Source organism: Nicotiana tomentosiformis, chromosome 1 (genome assembly GCF_000390325.3).
Source record: "Nicotiana tomentosiformis chromosome 1, ASM39032v3, whole genome shotgun sequence".
NCBI classification, from domain to species: Eukaryota; Viridiplantae; Streptophyta; class Magnoliopsida; order Solanales; family Solanaceae; genus Nicotiana; species Nicotiana tomentosiformis.
The window spans coordinates 37033889-37053642 of record NC_090812.1 but is presented as its reverse complement, the minus strand read 5'-3'; the positions used below and the strand labels follow the sequence as shown (position 1 = coordinate 37053642).

The following is a 19754-nucleotide window of genomic DNA, read 5'->3' as shown; positions in this document are numbered from 1 at the left end:
AAAGCAACAGATTATTCAACTATACAGTTCTATGGAATTTGACCAAGTCACAATTCCTATGGTGCACGCCCACACGCCTGTCACCTAGCATGTGCGTTACCTCAAAACCGATCACATAACACATAATCTGGGGTTTCATATCCTCAGGACCAAATTTAGAATTGTTACTTACCTCAAACCGTGTAATTCTTTATTCCGATATGCCTTTGCCTCGTGAATTGGCCTCCAAACGCCTTGAATCTAGCCACAAATAATTCGATTCAGTCAATAAAATTTATTTGAATTAATTCCATAAGAAATACTAATTTTCCAACAAAATTCGAAATTTAGCTCAAAAATCGTCCGTGGGGCCCACGTCTTGGAACCCGATAAAAGTTACAAAATCCAAAAGCACATTCAACTACGAGTCTAACCATACCAATTTTATCAAAATCCGACCTCAACTCGACCTCCAAATCTTCAAATCTTATTTTCAAATCCCTAGGTTCAAATCCCCGATTTACCCCTCAAAAACATGTAATCTAGTCAGATTATTCAATGATAATTCAATATTATGGAGTAGAAATGATCACAAGTGACTTACCTCAAGATTTCCCGTGATTTTCGATCAAAAATCGCCTCACCCATTTTTGAAAATGTCAAAAATGACAAAATTTCTCGAACCCTTCTGTTTTGTACACTGCCCAATGCTTTCGCACCTGCGACCATATTTCCGCATCTACGGTCCCGCTTATGCAGTGAAAACACTGCATCTGCGAAAGTCACTTAGCCCAGCTGCCTCCGCTTCTGCAAGCCTTGGACCGCATTTGTGCCTTCGCAGGTGCGGAAAATTCCATCGCACCTGCGCGCCTGCCCGCACCTGAGCCCGTCCTCCCGCTTCTGCGCCCACAAGTCCGCATCTGCGGCCCCTACCCAAATCCTTCCTAACCGCTTCTACGGCTCCCTCCCCGCTTCTGCGGGATCGCACCTGCGGTTCCCACTCCGCAGGTGCGATTACACCAGCAACAACAAAACTTTAGCTGCTTCTTCAACTTACTTCCTAGTCCGCTAACCACCCGAATTCAACCCGAGGCTCCCGGGACCTCAACCAAATATACCAACAAGTCTTATAACATCATAAGAACTTAGTCGAGTCTTCAAATCACATCAAACAACACTAAAAACACGAATCACGCATAGATTCACGCCTAATGAACTTTGAAACTTCCAATTTCTACAAACGACGCCAGAACCTATCAAATCACGTCCGATTGACCTCAAATTTTGCACACGAGTCATAAATGACATAACAGACCTATTCAAATTTTCAGAATCGGATTCCGACCCCGATATCAAAAAGTCAACCCCCTCGGTCAAACTTCCCAAAAATTCAACTTTCGCCATTTCAAACCTAATTCCACTACGGACCTCCAAATAATTTTTCGGACACGCTTCAAGTCCAAAATCACCATACGGAGCTATTGGAATCATCAGAATTCAAATCCGAGGTCATTTACACATAAGTCAACATCGGGTCAACTTTCCAGCTTAAGTTTTCAATTATGAGACTAAGTGTCTCATTTCACTTCGAAATCCTTCCGGACCCGAACCAACTAACCCGGTAAGTCATAAAACAACTGTAAAGCATAACTTGAGCAGTAAATGAGAGAACGAGGTTATAATATTCAAAACGACCGACCGGGTCGTTACAGCTCGATAGTATCCCTACATATAACATGTCTTTGTTCCCCATTCCCAAAAAGCTGTTAAATCAACTAGACAAGATCAAGAGGAGTTTCTTATGGGATGGGAACAACAACTCTCATAAGTTCCACTTGATAAAGTGGAACAAGGTCATGCAACTAAAATACAAAGGAGGTCTGGGTATCAGAGACCTCACCATCCATAACAAAAGCTTGCTAATGAAATGATTATGAAGATATGGCACAAGTGATTCAAGCCTCTAGAAGGAGGTAATCAACGCCAAGCATGGGAAGAGAGATAATTGGAGCACTAAATTTCCATTGCACCTTATGGGGTTAGGCAATGGAAGTACATCAACAAACTTGGACATGAATTTGTCCAGAATGTCCACTACAAAGCAGGGAATGGAGCACATATCAAATTTTGGAAAGACAAATGGATGAGCAACATCTCACTCATGTTTGAATACCCCACCATTTTCCAGATTGCCCTTGATAAGGATTCCTCCATTGCCCAGAACAGAACTGGCAATATTTGGGATGTGCACCTCAGAAGATCTATACAAGATTGGGAAATGGACAGCTTGATGGACATGTTAGCCAGAGTGGAGGTCTTCACCATCGATGAGAATCTACCTGACACTATGAAGTGGGGGAACAATGGCATCTTTACAGTGAAAGAATGCTATAAGCACATCTGTACTCAGAACCAGGTATTTGACTCAGACCCTTGGCCATGGAGACTAATATGGAAGACCAAACTACCCACCAAGGTTATTTGTTTCAGCTGGATTGCTCTATATGAAGCCTGCTTAACACAGGATAATCTCAATAGAAGAGGCTTTCAGCTGGTCAATAGATGCTACATGTGTAAGGAAAGCTTAGAGAATGTCAGTCACCTGCTCTTGCATTGCCCAGTTGCCACTGATATGTGGAACATGTTTTTTTGTCTTTTCGGCTTGAACTGGGTCATGCCATTGTATATCAGGGAGGCATACACAAGAAAAAGTCTTTGGGAAGTTGATAAGGCCATCAAAGAGATCTGGTTAACGATTCCTGCAGTTAATTTTTGGGGGTTTTGTGGAATGAAAGGAACCAAAGATGCTTTGATGGAATCTCAACTCCAAATCACACTCTTAAAGCTAATTGTTTGCTCACCCTTTTTAGCTGGGTCAAGTTAACCCCTGTAATTAGCACTAACCACCTTTTGGACTTTGTTAGATCCTTAGTTATAGTTTAGCACATCCTAAAGGGGCTTACAAACTCTTGTTTTTCTGTATTTTTGTCTTCTGATTTTGTAACTATTGCATCTACTTGATGCCTTTCTAATGAAATACCTAACTTCATAAAGAAAAAAAACCTAATTCCTGCAGTTTTGGAGGAAAAAAGGTTCAGTTTATGAAAGTCATCAAAGGGTAGAGAGGTGCTCAAACCACCAACCATCAATATCCTTTTAGTTGAAATCTCATTTGTACAAGTAGTCCAATTGCAGAGACTCAAAATGTTGGTGTTCTCCATCCCGAGTTATACCACTTTCATCAGCAAAAAGGGTTGAAGTTTCCCCAAAGGGTTATCAACTGTCTGAATGTAGAGCTACAAATGCTCTACATAGGGAAAGAAATCAGACTCTTTTGAAGGAGAAGGATGTGTGTGTGTGCGCGCGCGCCCGTGTGTTTGTATTGATATATGAGAGAAGGAATTTACTCAGATCGAAATAAGATGTATCCTTGTGCTAGCCTTTTGGAGTAGGATGACAGATGTACCTGAAGCGCAGTAGAATTCTTTAGTTGTTACATGTACAGAAGGAACTGAGTTTTTGTACTTTCGTAATGCAACTCTTCTCTGGCAATCACTTGAAGGGGGAAAATGATTGACCTCATTCATTAAAAGAATCCAAACTGCAATTAAACAAAATCCAGAAGCAAGAATAACAAGTAGCATGCAATGTTACATAAGTCATTAAATAATGCACAAATAGCAGGTGATAAAAAACTGCTACAACTAGATGTTCAATTCAGTGCGAAGGTTACAAACTCGGGTATGGTAACATATCATAACCCTGTCTCATATATCAGCTTTACCGCAACAAATCATTTCTACTTCACATGGTCAGCCGCTATAGCTAAAACTCGATTCTTCAAGGTTAGGATCCGACAATGATGATCCACCTCCAAGCAGGAAATTGAAGCATCTTTACACAGAAAACGACAAAGATGGATTTCGTGCCAGACTTCGAGTAGTGAATTGCGACAAAAAAATGTACACGATGAAAGCATGCTTTCAGACGCAGCCTGATAACTGTTGGCATAAGAATATTAGGTCTTCAAACAACTCTCTACACGAATTCAAGCTCTGACTCGCCTAAATCCAAACCAAATCTCATAGTGATTGAATAGCAAACTATCATGGGTAAACTTGCCAATATACTCCAGCCCTAAATTCTTAAGCCTCTTTGTACATTCTTCTCCTCCCAATCGTGAACAAAACTTTATATTATGTGACACAAAGATTCGACCTTCTAAAGGTTTCAATTTACCAGCTAACCTCTCCAAACCAACCCAAACAAGTTTATCAGGCATATGAAGAAACACAGCGCTTGCATATATCAAATCATACATGGTTCCGGATCCGAATTTACTGAAATCCATGTCTTCACCTCTAACAATAAGAGGGCGCTTGTTTAATAAACCTTGAGCGGGAAGCTCATACCTGAATGCAGCCATTAAAGAAAGTTCATCTCTCTCGAGACAGTGGAAGTGTTTTGGGTTCAAATACCGGATGAAATGTAATCCAACACGAAGAGTCCCACATCCAATCTCAAGGACTTGGGAATCCGGAGTTAGATGGGCTGACTCTGCAAGGAATTCAAAAACATCCCGCCCTCCTGCCCATGGCTCTCCATAATTGCTATGGTGCTCTTCTACAAGGAGTTCACCAGGACAAGGAAGGGCCGTGTGATTATTTGCTTGTTCTCCTTCATAGTGTGATATGCCCTTGAACCTGAAAAAACAAAGAAGTTACATTAACATGCCAAGTTACGACTTACTAGCCACTAACGCTAGCACTTGATGAACAATTCAGACTGGAACCCGACTTGGAAAAGTAAAAGATGGTTTCATCAGGAAGTTGCAATAATACATACGTGAATGCAGAGTGAAAAGAAGATGAATAAAACTACAGAAAATTAAGAAGTCGTGAACATAAGTAAAGAAGAAACAAAACAAAAGTTAGTAGCCATTAGAGTCTTAAACAATTGAATATCCCTATAATTTTACTTTGCTTTTGCCAAGCCATAGATTGTTCTTCATGCGAAAAAGAGGAAAGCACCTATTAAAAAATTTCCCATTGCCTATCTGTGACTTGAACTACAGACGTGTACCCATTATCTTTCAAATAGAAAGGAAAAAAAAGAGACAGACATAGAAAGAGGGCGGTAAAACCATAAGAGAGAAGAAGTTCCATTAAAATGGATATATGTTTCTCGTTAGAGCTATGTTTCATGTTCTGCTAATACTTCAAAAAGTGCAATCTGTTCTTTTTTTTTTATGAAAGTAAGAGATATTATAAAAAGCATCACGAAGATGCAAAAGAGCATTGTCCATGTGCTAATACAAAAGATGATATGTTAGCTCTGTGCAGATGGTCCTATGCTAGGGTTAAGGAGCTAGCAAATTCCAAAAATAATCCAGGGGAGCTACTAGGGGAGAGGTTACTCCAGCTATATAACAAAACTATACAATTAGCCTTCAAGGAGTAATTTGGAGTTGCTAAACCATCAAAACATCTTCTAGTCCTTTCTGTCCAAATAGCCCAAAAAATACATCCAGGAAACATTTACCAGATCTTGCTGATGGATTTACCAACTTTCCATAGACTCCAACTACTATAAGCATCTTTAATTCTCTCTGGCATCACCCAGTTGAGTCCTAAACTGAAAGGAACATGTTCCAGATATCTACAGATATCTGTAGCAACTGGACAATGCAAAAATAGATGTCTGTGCAATCTCTTCTTAATCATCTATTTCTCCATATACAAATAAAAAATTAGCCACATGGAACTTTTTTTTTCAGAGATAAGTAATATGAAGCTTTTGACTCATTGCCTTCTTACTCATTTTCTACTCCCCTGCACATAGCCTTTGAAAAACACAAATGCTTATTTTACCATAGAAGCCATTATTATCTTTCTTTAGATATAGATTAATGATTAAGTTAATCATATAATTCTGTCTACATTCTATATCAATTTCCACCTATATTAGATTAACTAGATTGTTAAAACTCTCACAAAGATCTAATTCTAAAGTAAAAATCTAGCACACTAGAAACAAAACCGCCAACTAGTAATTATACTAAAAAAGCATGAAGTCGCAGATGCTTCGACTGGATATCTTTCTAACTTAATCTGCAGTCACTTAGTACTTCCTAAGAATAAGCAAATTCCAATAAAACCACAAAACTATCATGAAGTTCAACAAAATTACAGAATTTACGAGCAATCACAATAAAAGCATGATCTTTTTAACTGCTAAATCAGATAAAGCATAAATTGGAAAAGTTTCATACTGAAGTAGATCCTGGAGCTGTTGTTGGCGGGTACGAGGGTTGATCCCTTTGCGCAACACATTGTCCGCCATATGGAGTCCATTTCCCTCGATCTGTTCCTTCACCCATTCTATATCCTCTATTGTCGTCGAGATCCTCTCTCCGGCGCCGGATCTGGATCCACCAACGGCGGCGACTGTGGTGGTTGTTGGAGTGACGAGGCAATTACACGGAGCTGGAGGTGGTGGTGAGGAGAAAAGAAAGAAGAGGAGTACTGCGGAAAAGGCGGCGCCGGTGAGAACCAGCACCGGCAGAGATATTACCACTCCTTTCGATGATGATGATAGCAGAGCCATGAGAGTAAGTGGCGAGATATCTCTGCCTTACTGTATTTTGTTGTAGATTTTGTAGTTCAATAATGGCGGAGTGCTACGAGCTTTGCATCTATTATACCATGTGTTTCACAGATTGTACTCCTACTTTTATTTTCTCCACGACACGATTGTACTCTTTACTTTGACAGGATAATTTTGGGCGTGCTTTACTAGGTTCATTAATTTGTATAATACTGATCCAAGAACAATTAATTAAATGTAAAACATAGTATAATTACATAAAAAATTATTGAACTTATATATAGACTTAAAAAAATCATCAAACTAATTTTTATAGCAAAAGAATTACTACTGAATTTTCACTATATATAGCTTAATCAATTAGTCAAAGCCAACCTTCATAGGAACTCATCCATATCTAATTTAAAATCACGAATTCAGAGAAATTTCAAAGTCCTATTAGGAATTGGAAATTCGGAAGTTGAAATTTTCCTAAACTCAGAGGGTTCCTTTATGCTAATTACTCCAGTAAAGTTTCGATCCTTTTAACAGTGGGATTTAAGTTGTGCTTTAAAATTACACGTCTTGCAAATTTGTCTCTCAAGAGAAAGAAGAAAAAAAAATTGAGCCAAAGCATTGCTTTCATGGGGGCGAAGTGTATAAATAACCATTTTTAGGGTTGTTATTTAGTGATTAGCTAATACTTATTTTTTCTTTAAATTTTATATTGAAAATCTTAATTTCAGAATATTTGCGTCTCGAAAAATTGAACTGAAAAACTAAAATTTAGGACGCATTAATTAATTTTTAAATAGTAATCCCTTAGAGTGGCTACCTGGTGTCGCTTTTACGCTTTTCATGTGATAAATTGTTGATTTTCGATGTAGAATTGCATCTTTTTTATTTTGGAATAGAGCCAAAAAGACAAGAAATGAATGATCTGTGTTCAAGTCTTATTTTCGAGCAAGCTTACACTTCAACAAGTCTTAAACTAGAGGCATTTGTAAATTTATATCCCTAAAAAATTTAAATTATATTCTAAATTCAAAATATATTGCTCCAAATAAATATTATTGTGACTAAATATAATTTGGTTAGTTATTTGATTTTAATTAAATGTTGCTCCAAATAAATATTATTGGGTTAAATCATTTAATTGGGCTTTTACCAAATTAGCACATACATGTGGTGCAAGCACAATGGCCCATTAGCCTAATTCGAAGAGAGTTCTGAAGATCAAGATTACTTCAATTAATTTCTCCACAAAATGCATTCAAGCATTTCATACAAATTTAAGTATTAAAAGATCAAGAACGTTAATAAAGCAAAACTTAATGCATTCAAGATCGAAATTACTTGTTCGTCACATTTGATCAACAATCAGTATTTGCGACAATCATCAAAGTGTCCGTGACGAATGGATCAGGGTCTCACTCAAATTCAAACTAAGCTTTATGTGATGAACAGCCATATCATCAAGCCACATAGGTGCCATTTGGCATATATTAAAGATATGTGGAAGCTTACATAGGAGGAAGGCTAGTATTTGTGAGAAGATTCTAGAAAAGTATGAACATTTCCTTTGGAAGACCCTAGATCCCTATGGATTTACTAGAAAAGTCCTTGGAATCTTCTAGGCTTGTAGAGAATTCTAGAGAAAGTCCTCATATTGTAAATATTAAGGACTTGTATAACAATTAATATTTACACACTAGCCCCTAGGAGACTAGTATATAAAGGGGGTCATTCATTTATAATTCACCAAGCAAAATAATCAAGTTCTCTCTAATATAAAGCTTCCTTTAACAATTCTTTTGTGTTCTTTCTACCATTCTCTTAGCGATCTTGAGTGTAGTAAGACTGACTTGGCATAGCAAGAACGTGAGCAAGTTGTGCAAGATCGTGAGCGAGTTGTCAAGTGCCGCACGTGTACTTAGTTAACGACTAAGGACGTGACAACGTGGTATCAGAGTAAAGGTTGCAACTAAGGGAATGACGAACGATGGAGAAATTAACGCTGCCAACACCCAAGCCAACGTCATCCAAGATGCTGCTGACAAGAGTGACCATAACAAAAAGAGGAATGCCACCAATAAGAGCTAGGAGGTGCCACCCGAGGTTGTATCAAACGAAGGGCTTACATCCCAAGAGCCATCTGCCACTGAGGCGAGCGAGGATGAAGTGGAGGTCCTGCCCGAGGACGTCTCGCTCGGTAAAGAGTGGGTGATGAAGATGAATGCGGGGATGGACGACTTGGAGATCTTTGACCAACGCTTGGGGAAGGTGGAATGCACCCTTAGCGTTCTTGAGGGGCACACTCTTGAAGAGATTGAGAGTATACGAAATGACTTGGAGGGACGTACACAGACCGAGATGGAACTAAGGTAAACCATCACTGCCTTAGAGTGCAGACTCATGGAGGCTTTGAGTACTATCGATGCTATGAAGGCAAAGATAGAGTCAGTCGAGGAGCATGTTAGTGCTGGCGTGACCGTGGCAGCCAACAATGTTGTGGTGACGATGGAGGCCAAGATTGAGGATCCCAAACCCCTGGTGTTCAAAGGTGTTCGTGATGCACAAGAAGTGAAAAACTTTCTTTGGCACTCGGAGAACTACTTCAGGCATGACAAAGTGAGGGACGATGAGGCCATGATCAACACTGCAGTGTTGTACCTCTCAGAGACTGCCATGCTATGGTAGAGAAGGAAGATGGCCGACGTGGATAATGGTCTATGTACTATTAGCACATGGGATCAGTTCAAAGCCGAGTTCAAGCGACAGTTCTTTCAAAACAATGTCTTGTAACAGGTGAGGTGCAAGCTTAGGGAGTTGAAGCAAACATGGAGCATACGTGTCTATGTCAAGGAGTTCACTACCCTTATGCTTCAAATCCCTAACCTGACCAATGATGACTTACTGTTCCACTTCATGGACGGGTTACAAAATTGGGCTAAGCAGGAGTTGCAACGCCGGCAAGTCGCAGATATAGACCAAGCCATAGTGGAGGCCAAATCATTGATGGATTTCAGGCATGACAAGCATGACAAAGGAAAAGGCAAAGAATCAAAGGTTAATAATGTCAAAGGTGGGCGAGACTGTTGCAAAGGCAAGGAGATACAACAACAATACTACAAGACTCAAGATTCCAAAAAGTCGAGTGGCCGTCAGGGCTACACTGAGAAGAAGGCGCAAGCACAGAAGAAGGGATGTTACATATGCGGAGGGCCGCACAGCTTCAGGAATTGTCCCGACCTAAAGAGCCTCAGCGCCATGGTCCGTGAACAGAAGGAGCAGCCGCAAGGAGAGAGTTCGGGAACCGCACAGTTGGGTATGATCGGATTATGTGATGTTATCACGAAGCGAGCTATCCAACCTACTGAGAATGGCAATCAGTACGTGGATCTCACCATCAACAACAAGCCTGCTCATGCAATGGTGGATACTGGAGCAAGTCATAATTTCGTGACTGAGGCTGCCTCAAAGAGACTAGAATTAAAGCTTCCTCCAACCAACTCTCGTGTCAAGACTGTGAATGCCGAGGTACAGAATGCTCGTGGGGTAGCTAATGGAGTTGGTGTCAAATTGGGAACTTGAAAAGGTATGGCAAACTTTACCGTAACCGCTATGGATATCTTTGACTTAAAAATTGATTTTAGTTGACTTCGATCAATATTTTTGGTAAACAGGCCTCGATCCGTACTTTGACGGCCCCGGTGGGTCCGTATCGAATTATAGGACCTGGACGTATGTCCAAAATCAAATTCGGAGGTCCCTAGCTCAAGTTATGAATTTTTGATAAAAATTAAAAGTCTGAAAATTAATTATTTTTAAGAATCGATTGATATTTGGCATTGTTAGTACTTTCATATTCTAGTTCCGGAGCCCGTTCAGGTTCATTATGATATTTAAGACTTGTCTATGAAATTTGGTGATAAACGGAGTTGATTTGACGTGATTCGGACGTCCAGTTGAGAAGATACGAATTTTAAAGTGTTCTTGAGAATTTCATTTGATTTGGTGCTAAATTCATAGTTCTAGGTGTTATTTTGGAGATTTGATCGTGCGACCAAGAACGTATGATGTTTTAAGACTTGTGTGCATGTTTGGTTTGGAGCCCCGAGGGCTCGGGTGAGTTTCGGATAGGCCACGGGATGTTTTAAACTTAGAAATTTTGCTGGTATAACTGAACCTGTTACAGGCCTCTGATCTCGCAATTTCGAGATCAGGCATCGCAAATGCGAACATAACAGGGTCTGCAATTGCGAGGCTTTCATCGCAATTGCGATCAGAAGCCTGGGCCAACAGTTCTCGCATTTGCGAGGTTACCTTCGCAATTGCGAAGGGAGTCTGGGGAGGGTAGGTTCGCAAATGCGAACATTTACTCGCATTTGCGAGGTTCAGTGGTTGCAAATGCGACACTTTACTCGCATTTGCGAAGGCAGCGGGATTGTGAAGGGCATCGCAATTGCGATTGTTCCTTCGCAATTGCGAGCTTCACATTTGCGAAGCTTAGGTCGCAATTGCGACACCTGCAGCTGAGTAAAAGGGGCTTATACGGGATTTTTCATTCATTCTTCATATTTTCAAAACCCTAATCCTTAAGAGGCAATTTTTCAAAGACCAAATCTTCCACAAATCATAGGCAAGTGATTCCTAACTCTTTTCTTTTAATCTTTTATATCTTATAACAAGATTTCAACCTAGAATCTAGAATTTTTATGGTGAAATTAGGATTTTTGGGTAGAACTTAGGAATTTCAAAATTTGAGGATTTAGACCTCAATTTGAGGTCAGATTTTAAAACTAATTACATATTTGGGCTCGGGGGTGAATGGGTAAAAAGATTTTTGGTCTGAATCTCGGGTTTTGACCAAGCGGGCCCGGGGTCGATTTTTCAAATTTTTTGGAGGAAAATTTGGGAAATTTAATTTATGAAATATAATTGATTTCTTTAGCAACATTTGATGTTATTGAGTCATTTTTGAATAGATACGAGTGGTTTAGAGGTAAATTGTAAAGAAAAAGCTGTGATTGAGAATTTAGTGGTCTTCGGAGCAAGGTAAGTGTTGTGTCTAACTTTGGCTTGAGGGAATAGGTATTGTGTGAGTAATTGCTACGTGTTTTGTTGTTGAATACTATGTATAGTTGAGGTGACGAGCATCTATACATTGTGGTCGAGTCATAGCATGCGAGTGAAATTCCATTCTTACAAATTTATAGTCTTAAATCTTGTTATCCATGCTTATTGGTGTTGTTGAAATGTTGGGAGACTTGTATCGGGTTCCACCAAGGTTGATAAAATTATGAATATTGATTCGAGGTTGAGATTTTAAATTGTGAAAGTAATCATTGATGAAATATTAATTTCTTTGTGAAACTTCTCTCTATCTGTTTTTATTGATTCTGTGGATTGTGAGGAAGAGTGTAAAGCACGAAGGGTGATGCTGTGTATATTATGAGAGGTTTAAAGCACGAAGGGTGATGCCGTGTATATTATGAGAGGTTTAAAGCACGAAGGGTGATGCTGTGTTTATTATGAGAGGTATACTGCAGAAGGGTGATGCCGTGTCATTCTATTTATTTATTTGGTGAGGTTGAGAGTAAAAGCACGAAGGGTGATGCCGTGCAGTTTTCCTTGCTGTTTTAATTGCTCAATTCGTTTAAGGATTCTCGGTTTAATTCTGTCTTTTCATTATTCTCACTCTTTATGTTGTATTCCCCCCACTGCATGTTCCCTTCCCATTATTTCTGCGTTATTTCTTTATTTACTGTTGCTGTCACTAGCATGATTATACCGTTCAGGTTACATGTGGGTGTCTTATCCTAGCCTCGTCACTACTTCGCCAAGGTTAGGCTCGACACTTACCAGTACATGGGGTCGGTTGTACTGATACTGCACTCTGCACTTTCTGTGCAGATTTTGATACCGGCTCGGGTTGATCGAGATTTTGCTATTGGTCCGCTGTCCGGAGACTCAAGGTAGATCTGTCGGCGTTCACAGACCTTGAAGTCCCCGTCTATCTTTTCTGTTCTACTGTTTCTTTCATTTCGACAGTTGTATTTCTTTCAGACTATTACTTGTAGTAAATTCTACAATGCTCGTGAATTTTGACTCCAGATCCGGGTGGTAGTAATTAATACAGTTTTATGATATTCCGCACTTATTATATTTTATCTTAATTAATTATTGTTAATTACTGAATAGAAATAAGGAATTAGTTAATGATTCTCTATCGTTGGCTTTCCTAGCAAGTGAAATGTTAGGCGCCATCACGGTCCCGTCGGTGGAAAATTTCGGGTCGTGACAGTTGGTATCAGAGCACTAGGTTGCCTAGGTCTCATGATTCACGAGCGAGCTTAGTAGAGTCTGTATGATCGGTACAGAGACATCTGTGCTTATCTTCAGAGACTATGAAGTTTAGGAACAAGTTTCACTTTTATTCTTCTCCGTCGTGCGATTTTGCTTTCTCAATACTGATTGAACTCTTCTACTCATATTCTCTCGCAAATGGCAAGAACACGTACCGCTTCCTCAGCTGAGCAGCAGCCAGAACCTCTAGTGGCAGCTCCTACGCGGGGCAGAGGTCGGGGCAGAGGCCGTGCCAGAGTCCGAGATAGGGGCAAGGCTCAGCCTAGAGCCCGAGCAACAGCCCCAACAATGGAGCCTCAGATAAAGCTTGACGAGGAGGTTCCAGCCCAGACTATTCCTGTCGGACCAGCTCAGGTTTTGGAGGGGTTCATTGCCACCCTAGTACTTCAGGACGCTTTGGTCCGTTTGGTGGGCCTTATGGAGAGTATAGCCCATACTTGCGCATTTCCCATGGCACCAACAGTCTCTCAGGATGGAGGAGGAGCCCAGACTCCTACCACTCCCGCTCTAGAGTAGATAGCTCCCTAGTATCAGGCTCCAGCAGCTTAGCCAGTCGGATTAGTTCAGCCGGTTATTGCGGCACATGTCAGAGATGGGCCAGCTATGTCTTCTGAGGCTTTATGGAGATTAGACAGGTTTATCAATCTCTTTCCTATTCACTTCAATGGTGCTCCTTCAGAGGATCCTGAGGAGTATCTTGACAGCTGTCACGAGGTTTTACGGAACATGGGTATAGTGGAGACCAATGGGGTCGATTTTGCTGCATTTCAGATGACTAGTTCCGCCAAGAAATGGTGGAGAGATTACTTGTTGACCAGACCAGCTGGGTCGCCTGCTCTTACTTAGGACCAGTTCTCTCAGCTCTTCATAGAGAAATTTCTGCCTATCACATTGAGAGAGGAGCGTCGCCGTCAGTTTGAGCGTCTCCAGCAGGGCAGTATGACTGTTACTTAGTATGAGACTTGTTTTGTGGATTTGGCCCGTTATGCTATTCTTCTGCTTTCCACCGAGAGAGAGAGAGAGAGAGGGTGAGGAGGTTTATTGATGGACTTGCTCAGCCTATCAGATTGCAGATGGCTGAGGAGACTAGGAGTGAGATTTCTTTTCAGGTGGTTGTTAATGTCGCCAGACGAGTCGAAATGGTTCTTACTCAGGGAGGTCAGGGGTCTGACAAGAGACCTCGTCATTCTGGTGAGTTCAAAAGTGCCTCATCTAGAGGTAGGAGTAATTTTGGTAGAGGTCATCCTCCCATGCCGTTTCATTCAACGCTTCAGGCATCCCACAGTGCCTCAGGTGGTTCTGGACCTCAGATGCATTATTCCGACCAGCTAGCCTACAGTGTACCACCAGCTCCTATTAGTGCACCTCCACTCCAGAGTTATCAGGGTGGTTATTCAGGTCGACAGGTTAGTTTTAGGGCCATCAGTCATAACAGTCGAGGTTATGTTATACTTGTGGTAATCCGAGGCACATTGCTAGATTTTGCCCTCGGACAACGGGCAACTCACAGTATCAGAGTTCTCGTGCCATGGTTATGGCACCGGTTGCTGCACCACCTGCTCAGCCAGCCAGGGGCAGGGGTCAGGCAGCCAGAGGTAAGGGCCAGACAGTTAGAGGTGGAGGTCAAGCCATTAGAGGTGGAGACCAGCCAGCTAGAGGCCGTCCCAGGGACGTAGTTCAGGGTGGTGGGGCCCAGTCTCGGTGTTATGCTTTCCCAGCCAAGCCTGAGGCTGAGTTATCTAATGCTGTTATCACATGTACTGTTTTAGTCTGCAGTAGAGATGCTTCAGTACTGTTTGATCCGGGATCTACTTACTCCTATGTGTCATCATATTTTGCTTCCTATTTGGTTGTGCCCCTTGCTTCTTTGAGTGCTCCTGTGTATGTGTCCACACCAGTGGGAAATGCTAGTATTGTAGATCGTGTTTATCGTTCGTGTGAGGTCACCATTGGGAGTCTTGATACTCGTGTGGATCTTCTACTTCTCGACATGGTTGATTTTGATGTCATACTGGGTATGGATTGGTTGTCACCTTATCATGCTATATTAGATTGTCACGCCAAGACGGTGACCTTATCCTTGCAGGGGTTGCCCCGATTAGAGTGGAGATGGAATCTTAGCCATTCTGCCAGCAGGGTTATCTCTTATGTGAAGGCTCGGCATATGGTCGAGAAGGGGTGTCTAGCTTATTTGGCTTATGTCCGCGATTTTAGTGTGGAGGTTCCTTCCATAGATTTGGTGCCGGTTGTTCATGAGTTTCCAGAGGTATTTCTTGCAGACCTGCCGGGGATACCACCCGACAGGGATATTAATTTCTGCATTGATTTGGCTCCGGGCACTCAGCCTATTTCCATTCCGCCATACCGCATGGCCCCACCAGAGTTCAAATAATTGAAGAAGCAGTTGTAAGATTTGCTTGATAAGGGCTTCATTAGACCTAGTGTCTCGCCCTGGGGTGCACCTGTGTTGTTTGTGAATAAGAAAGATGGATCGATGAGGATGTGTATAGATTATGGGCAATTGAACAAAGTCACCATCAAGAACAAGTATCCATTGCCGAGGATTGATGATTTATTTGATCAGCTTCAGGATGCCATGGTATTTTCAAAGATTAATTTAAGATCTGGCTACCATCAGTTGAGGATTAGGGCATCCGATGTTCCTAAGTCAGCTTTTCGGACTCGGTATGGGCATTATGAGTTTCTAGTGATGTCATTTGGGCTGACAAATGCCCCAGCAACATTCATGGATTTGATGAATCGGGTGTTCAAACCCTACTTGGATTCCTTTTTGGTTGTGTTTATTGATGATATCTTGATCTACTCCCACAGTCGAGAGGAGCATGAGCAGTACCATCGGATCGTTCTTCAGACTCTGAAAGACAGCCAATTATATGCTAAGTTCTCAAAATGCGAGTTTTGGTTGAGTTCAGTTGCTTTCTTGGGTCATGTTGTATCAGCAGAGGGTGTTCAGGTGGATCCTAAGAAGATTGAGGCAGTTCAGAACTGGCCTAGACCCACATCAGCTACAGAGATCCGTAGTTTCCTGGGTTTGGCGGGCTATTACCGTCGATTTGTGGAGGGGTTTTCATCCATAGAAGCCCCATTGATCATATTAACCCAGAAGGGTGCCTCGTTCAGGTGGTCAGACGAGTGTGAAGCGAGATTTTAGAAGCTCAAGAATACTTTGACTACGGCACCGATATTGGTGTTACCCACAAGTTTAGGATCTTATACAGTATATTGTGACGCATCCCATATTGGTCTGGGTGCGGTATTGATGCAGGGTGGAAAGGTTATTGCATATGCTTCATGGCAGCTGAAGGTTCACGAGAAAAATTATCCTGTTCATGACTTAGAATCGGCAGCCATTGTTCATGCGCTGAAGATTTGGAGGTATTACCTTTACGGTGTCTCGTATGAGGTATTTGCTGATCATCGTAGCCTTCAGTATCTGTTAAAACAAAAGGATCTTAATTTGAGGCAGAGAAGATGGTTGGAGTTGTTGAAAGACTATGATGTCACCATTTTGTATCACCCCGGAAAGGCCAATGTGGTGGCCGATGCGTTGAGTAGAAAGGTTGTGAGTGTGGGCAGTCTTGCGTATATTCCGGTTGGTGAGAGGCCATTAGCTGTAGATGTTCAGACTTTGGCTAATCAGTTCGTGAGGTTAGATGTTTCAGAACCCAGTCGGGTTCTAGCTTGCACAGTCGCTCGGTCTTCTTTATATGAGCACATCAGAGAGAGGCAGTATGATGATCCTCATTTACTTGTCCTTAAGGACACGGTGCGACACGGTGATGCCAAACAGGTTACTGTGGGGGGGGGAAGATGGGGTTCTGCGAATACATGGTCGTATTTGTGTGCCTAATATGGATTGGCTTCGTGAGTGATTCTTGAGGAGTCCCACAGTTCCCGGTATTTTATTCATCCAGGTACCGCCAAAATGTATCAAGATTTGTGGCAACATTATTAGTGGAGGAGAATGAAAAAGGATATAGTTGCATATGTAGCTTGGTGTCTAAATTGTCAGCAATTTAAGTACGAGCATCAGAGACCTGGTGGTTTGCTTCAGAAGTTAGAAATTCCTGAGTGGAAGTGGGAGCGTATAACTATGGATTTTGTTGTTGGGCTCCCACGGACTCAGAGAAAATTTGACGCAGTTTTGGTCATTATGGACAGGTTGACCAAGTTAGCACATTTTATTCTAGTGGCAGTTACCTATTCTTCAGAGAGGTTAGTTGAAATTTACATTCGTGAGATTGTCCGCCTTCACGGGGTGCCCGTGTCTATTATTTCAGATCGAGGTACGCAGTTTACCTCACATTTCTGGAGGGCTATACAGCGTGAGTTAGGTACGTGGGTGTAGTTGAGTATAACATTTCATCCACAAATAGACGGACAGTCAGAGCACACTATTCAGATATTGGAAGATATGCTCCGCGCTTGTGTTATAGACTTTAGAGGTTCTTGGGATCATTTCTTGCCACTTGCAGAGTTCGCCTACAACAGCAGCTACTAGTCGAGCAGTCAAATGGCTACCTATGAGGCATTATATGGTAGGCGGTGTCGGTCGCCAGTTGGGTGGTTCGAGCCGGGAGAGGCTCGGTTGTTGGGCATAGACTTAGTACAGGATGCCTTGGATAAGGTCAAGATTATTCAGGATCGACTTCGCACAGCTCAATCCAGGCAGAAGAGTTATGCCGACCGTAGAGTTCGTGATGTTGCATTCATGGTCGGAGAGAGAGTGTTAATTCGGGTATTACCCATGAAGGCTGTAATGAGGTTCGGAAAGAAGGGCAAGTTGAGCCCAAGGTATATCGAACCTTTTGAGATTCTGGAGAGAGTGGGAGAGATGGCTTACAGGCTTGCGTTACCACCTAGTTTAGCAGTTGTTCATCCGGTATTTCATGTGTCCATGCTTCAAAAGTATCACGACGATCCGTCCCATGTGTTAGATTTCAGTTCTGTCTAGTTGGACAAGGATTTGACTTACGAGGAGGAGCCGGTGGCAATTCTAGCCCAACAAGTTTGCCAGTTGAGATCAAAGAGTTACCCTTCAGTTCGAGTGCAATGGAGAGGTCAGCCTATTGAGGTAGCTACTTGGAAGTCCGAGTTCGATATGCGGAGTAGATATCCCCACCTTTTCACCAGTCCAGATACTTTTCTATGTCCGTTCGAGGACGAACAATTATTTTTGAGGTGGAGAATGTGATGACCCAAAAGGTTATCTTATGTCTTAGAACTCGAATCTGAGCTCTTAAGACTTACAAATCTCATTTTTACCCTTCTCGATTTACGTGCACAGTCCGGACAGGTTTTTGAGCCCGGATCCGTGCTTTGACGGTCCCGGTGGGGCCGTATCGAATAATGGGACCTGGGCGTATTCCCGGAATTGAATTCGGAGGTCCTTAGCTAGAGTTATGAATTTTTGATGAAAATTAAAAGTGTGAAAATTAATTATTTTTAAGAATTGATTAATATTTGGCATTGTTAGTACCGGGTCCGTATTCTGGTTCCGGAGCCCGGTACAGGTTCATTATGATATTTAAGACTTGTTTGTGAAATTTTGTGAGAAACGGAGTTGATTTGACGTGATTCGGACGTCAAGTTGAGAAGATATGAATTTTAAAGTGTTCTTGAGAATTTTATTTGATTTGGTGCTAAATTCGTAGTTCTAGGTGTTATTTTGGCGATTTGATCGTGCGAGCAAGTTTGTATGATGTTTTTATACTTGTGTGCATGTTTGGTTTGGAGCCCCGAGGGCTCGGGTGAGTTTCGGATATGCCACGGGATGTTTTGAACTTAGAAATTTTTCTGGTATAACTGAACCTGTTGCAGGCCTCTGATCTCGCAATTTCGTGATCAGGCATAGCAAATGCGAACATAACAGGGTCTGCAATTACGAGGCTTTCATCGCAATTGAGATCAGAAGCCTGGGCCCGCAGTTCTTGCATTTGCGAGGTTACCTTCGCAATTGCGAAGGGAGTCTGGGAAGGGTAGGTTCACAAATGCGAGCATTTACTCGCATTTGCGAGCTTCAGTGATCGCAAATGCGACACTTTCCTCATATTTGTGAAGGCAGCGGGATTGTGAAGGGCATCGTAATTACGATTGTTCCTTCGCAATTGCGAGCTTCGCATTTGCGAAGCTCAGGTCGCAATTGCGAGACCTGCAGCTGAGTAAAAGAGGCTTATACGGGATTTTTCATTCATTCTTCATATTTTCAAAACCCTAAACCTTAAGAGGCGATTTTCCAAAGACCAAATCTTCCCCAAATCATAGGTAAGTAATTCCTAACTCTTTTCTTTCAATCTTTTACATCTTATAACAAGATTTCAACCTAGAATCTAGAATTGTTATGGTGAAATTAGGATTTTTGGGTAGAACTTAGGAATTTCGAAATTTGAGGATTTAGACCTCAATTTGTGGTAAGATTCCAAAACTAATTACATATTCGGGCTCGGGGGTGAATGGGTAAAAGGATTTTGGTTCGAACCTCGGGTTTTGACCAAGCGGGCCCGGGGTCGATTTTTCAAACTTTTGGAGGAAAATTTGGAAAATTTAATTTATGAAATACAATTGATTCCTTTAGTAACATTTGATGTTATTGAGTCATTTTTGAATAGATACGAGTTGTTTGGAGGTGAATTCCAAAGGAAAAGCTGTGATTGAGAATTTAGTGATCTTCGGAGCAAGGTAAGTGTTGTGTCTAACTTTGGCTTGAGGGAATAGGTATTGTGTGAGTAATTGCTACGTGTTTTGTTTTTGAATACGATGTATAGTTGAGGTGACGAGCATCTATGCGTTGTGGTCGAGTC

The 19754-nt window shown here is 41.7% G+C and overlaps 1 protein-coding gene and 1 long non-coding RNA gene across 2 annotated transcripts; both read right to left on the bottom strand.

Annotated features, from left to right (window-relative positions):
* Nucleotides 1-2610: 2610 nt before the first annotated feature.
* Nucleotides 2611-3437, bottom strand: LOC117276979 (uncharacterized). The gene is made up of 2 exons (XR_004507243.1): nt 2887-3437; nt 2611-2849 (listed from the first exon to the last, which is right to left on the bottom strand). It is a non-coding gene; the product is annotated as an uncharacterized lncRNA (long non-coding RNA).
* Nucleotides 3438-3565: 128 nt separating this feature from the next.
* LOC104097182 (uncharacterized) lies at nt 3566-6725 on the bottom strand. Its single transcript, XM_009603710.4, has 2 exons — nt 6251-6725; nt 3566-4682 (listed from the first exon to the last, which is right to left on the bottom strand). The coding sequence occupies exons 1-2, from the start codon at nt 6583-6585 to the stop codon at nt 4028-4030; spliced, it is 990 nt and encodes a 329-aa protein (XP_009602005.1). The 5' UTR covers nt 6586-6725; the 3' UTR covers nt 3566-4027.
* Nucleotides 6726-19754: the final 13029 nt, after the last annotated feature.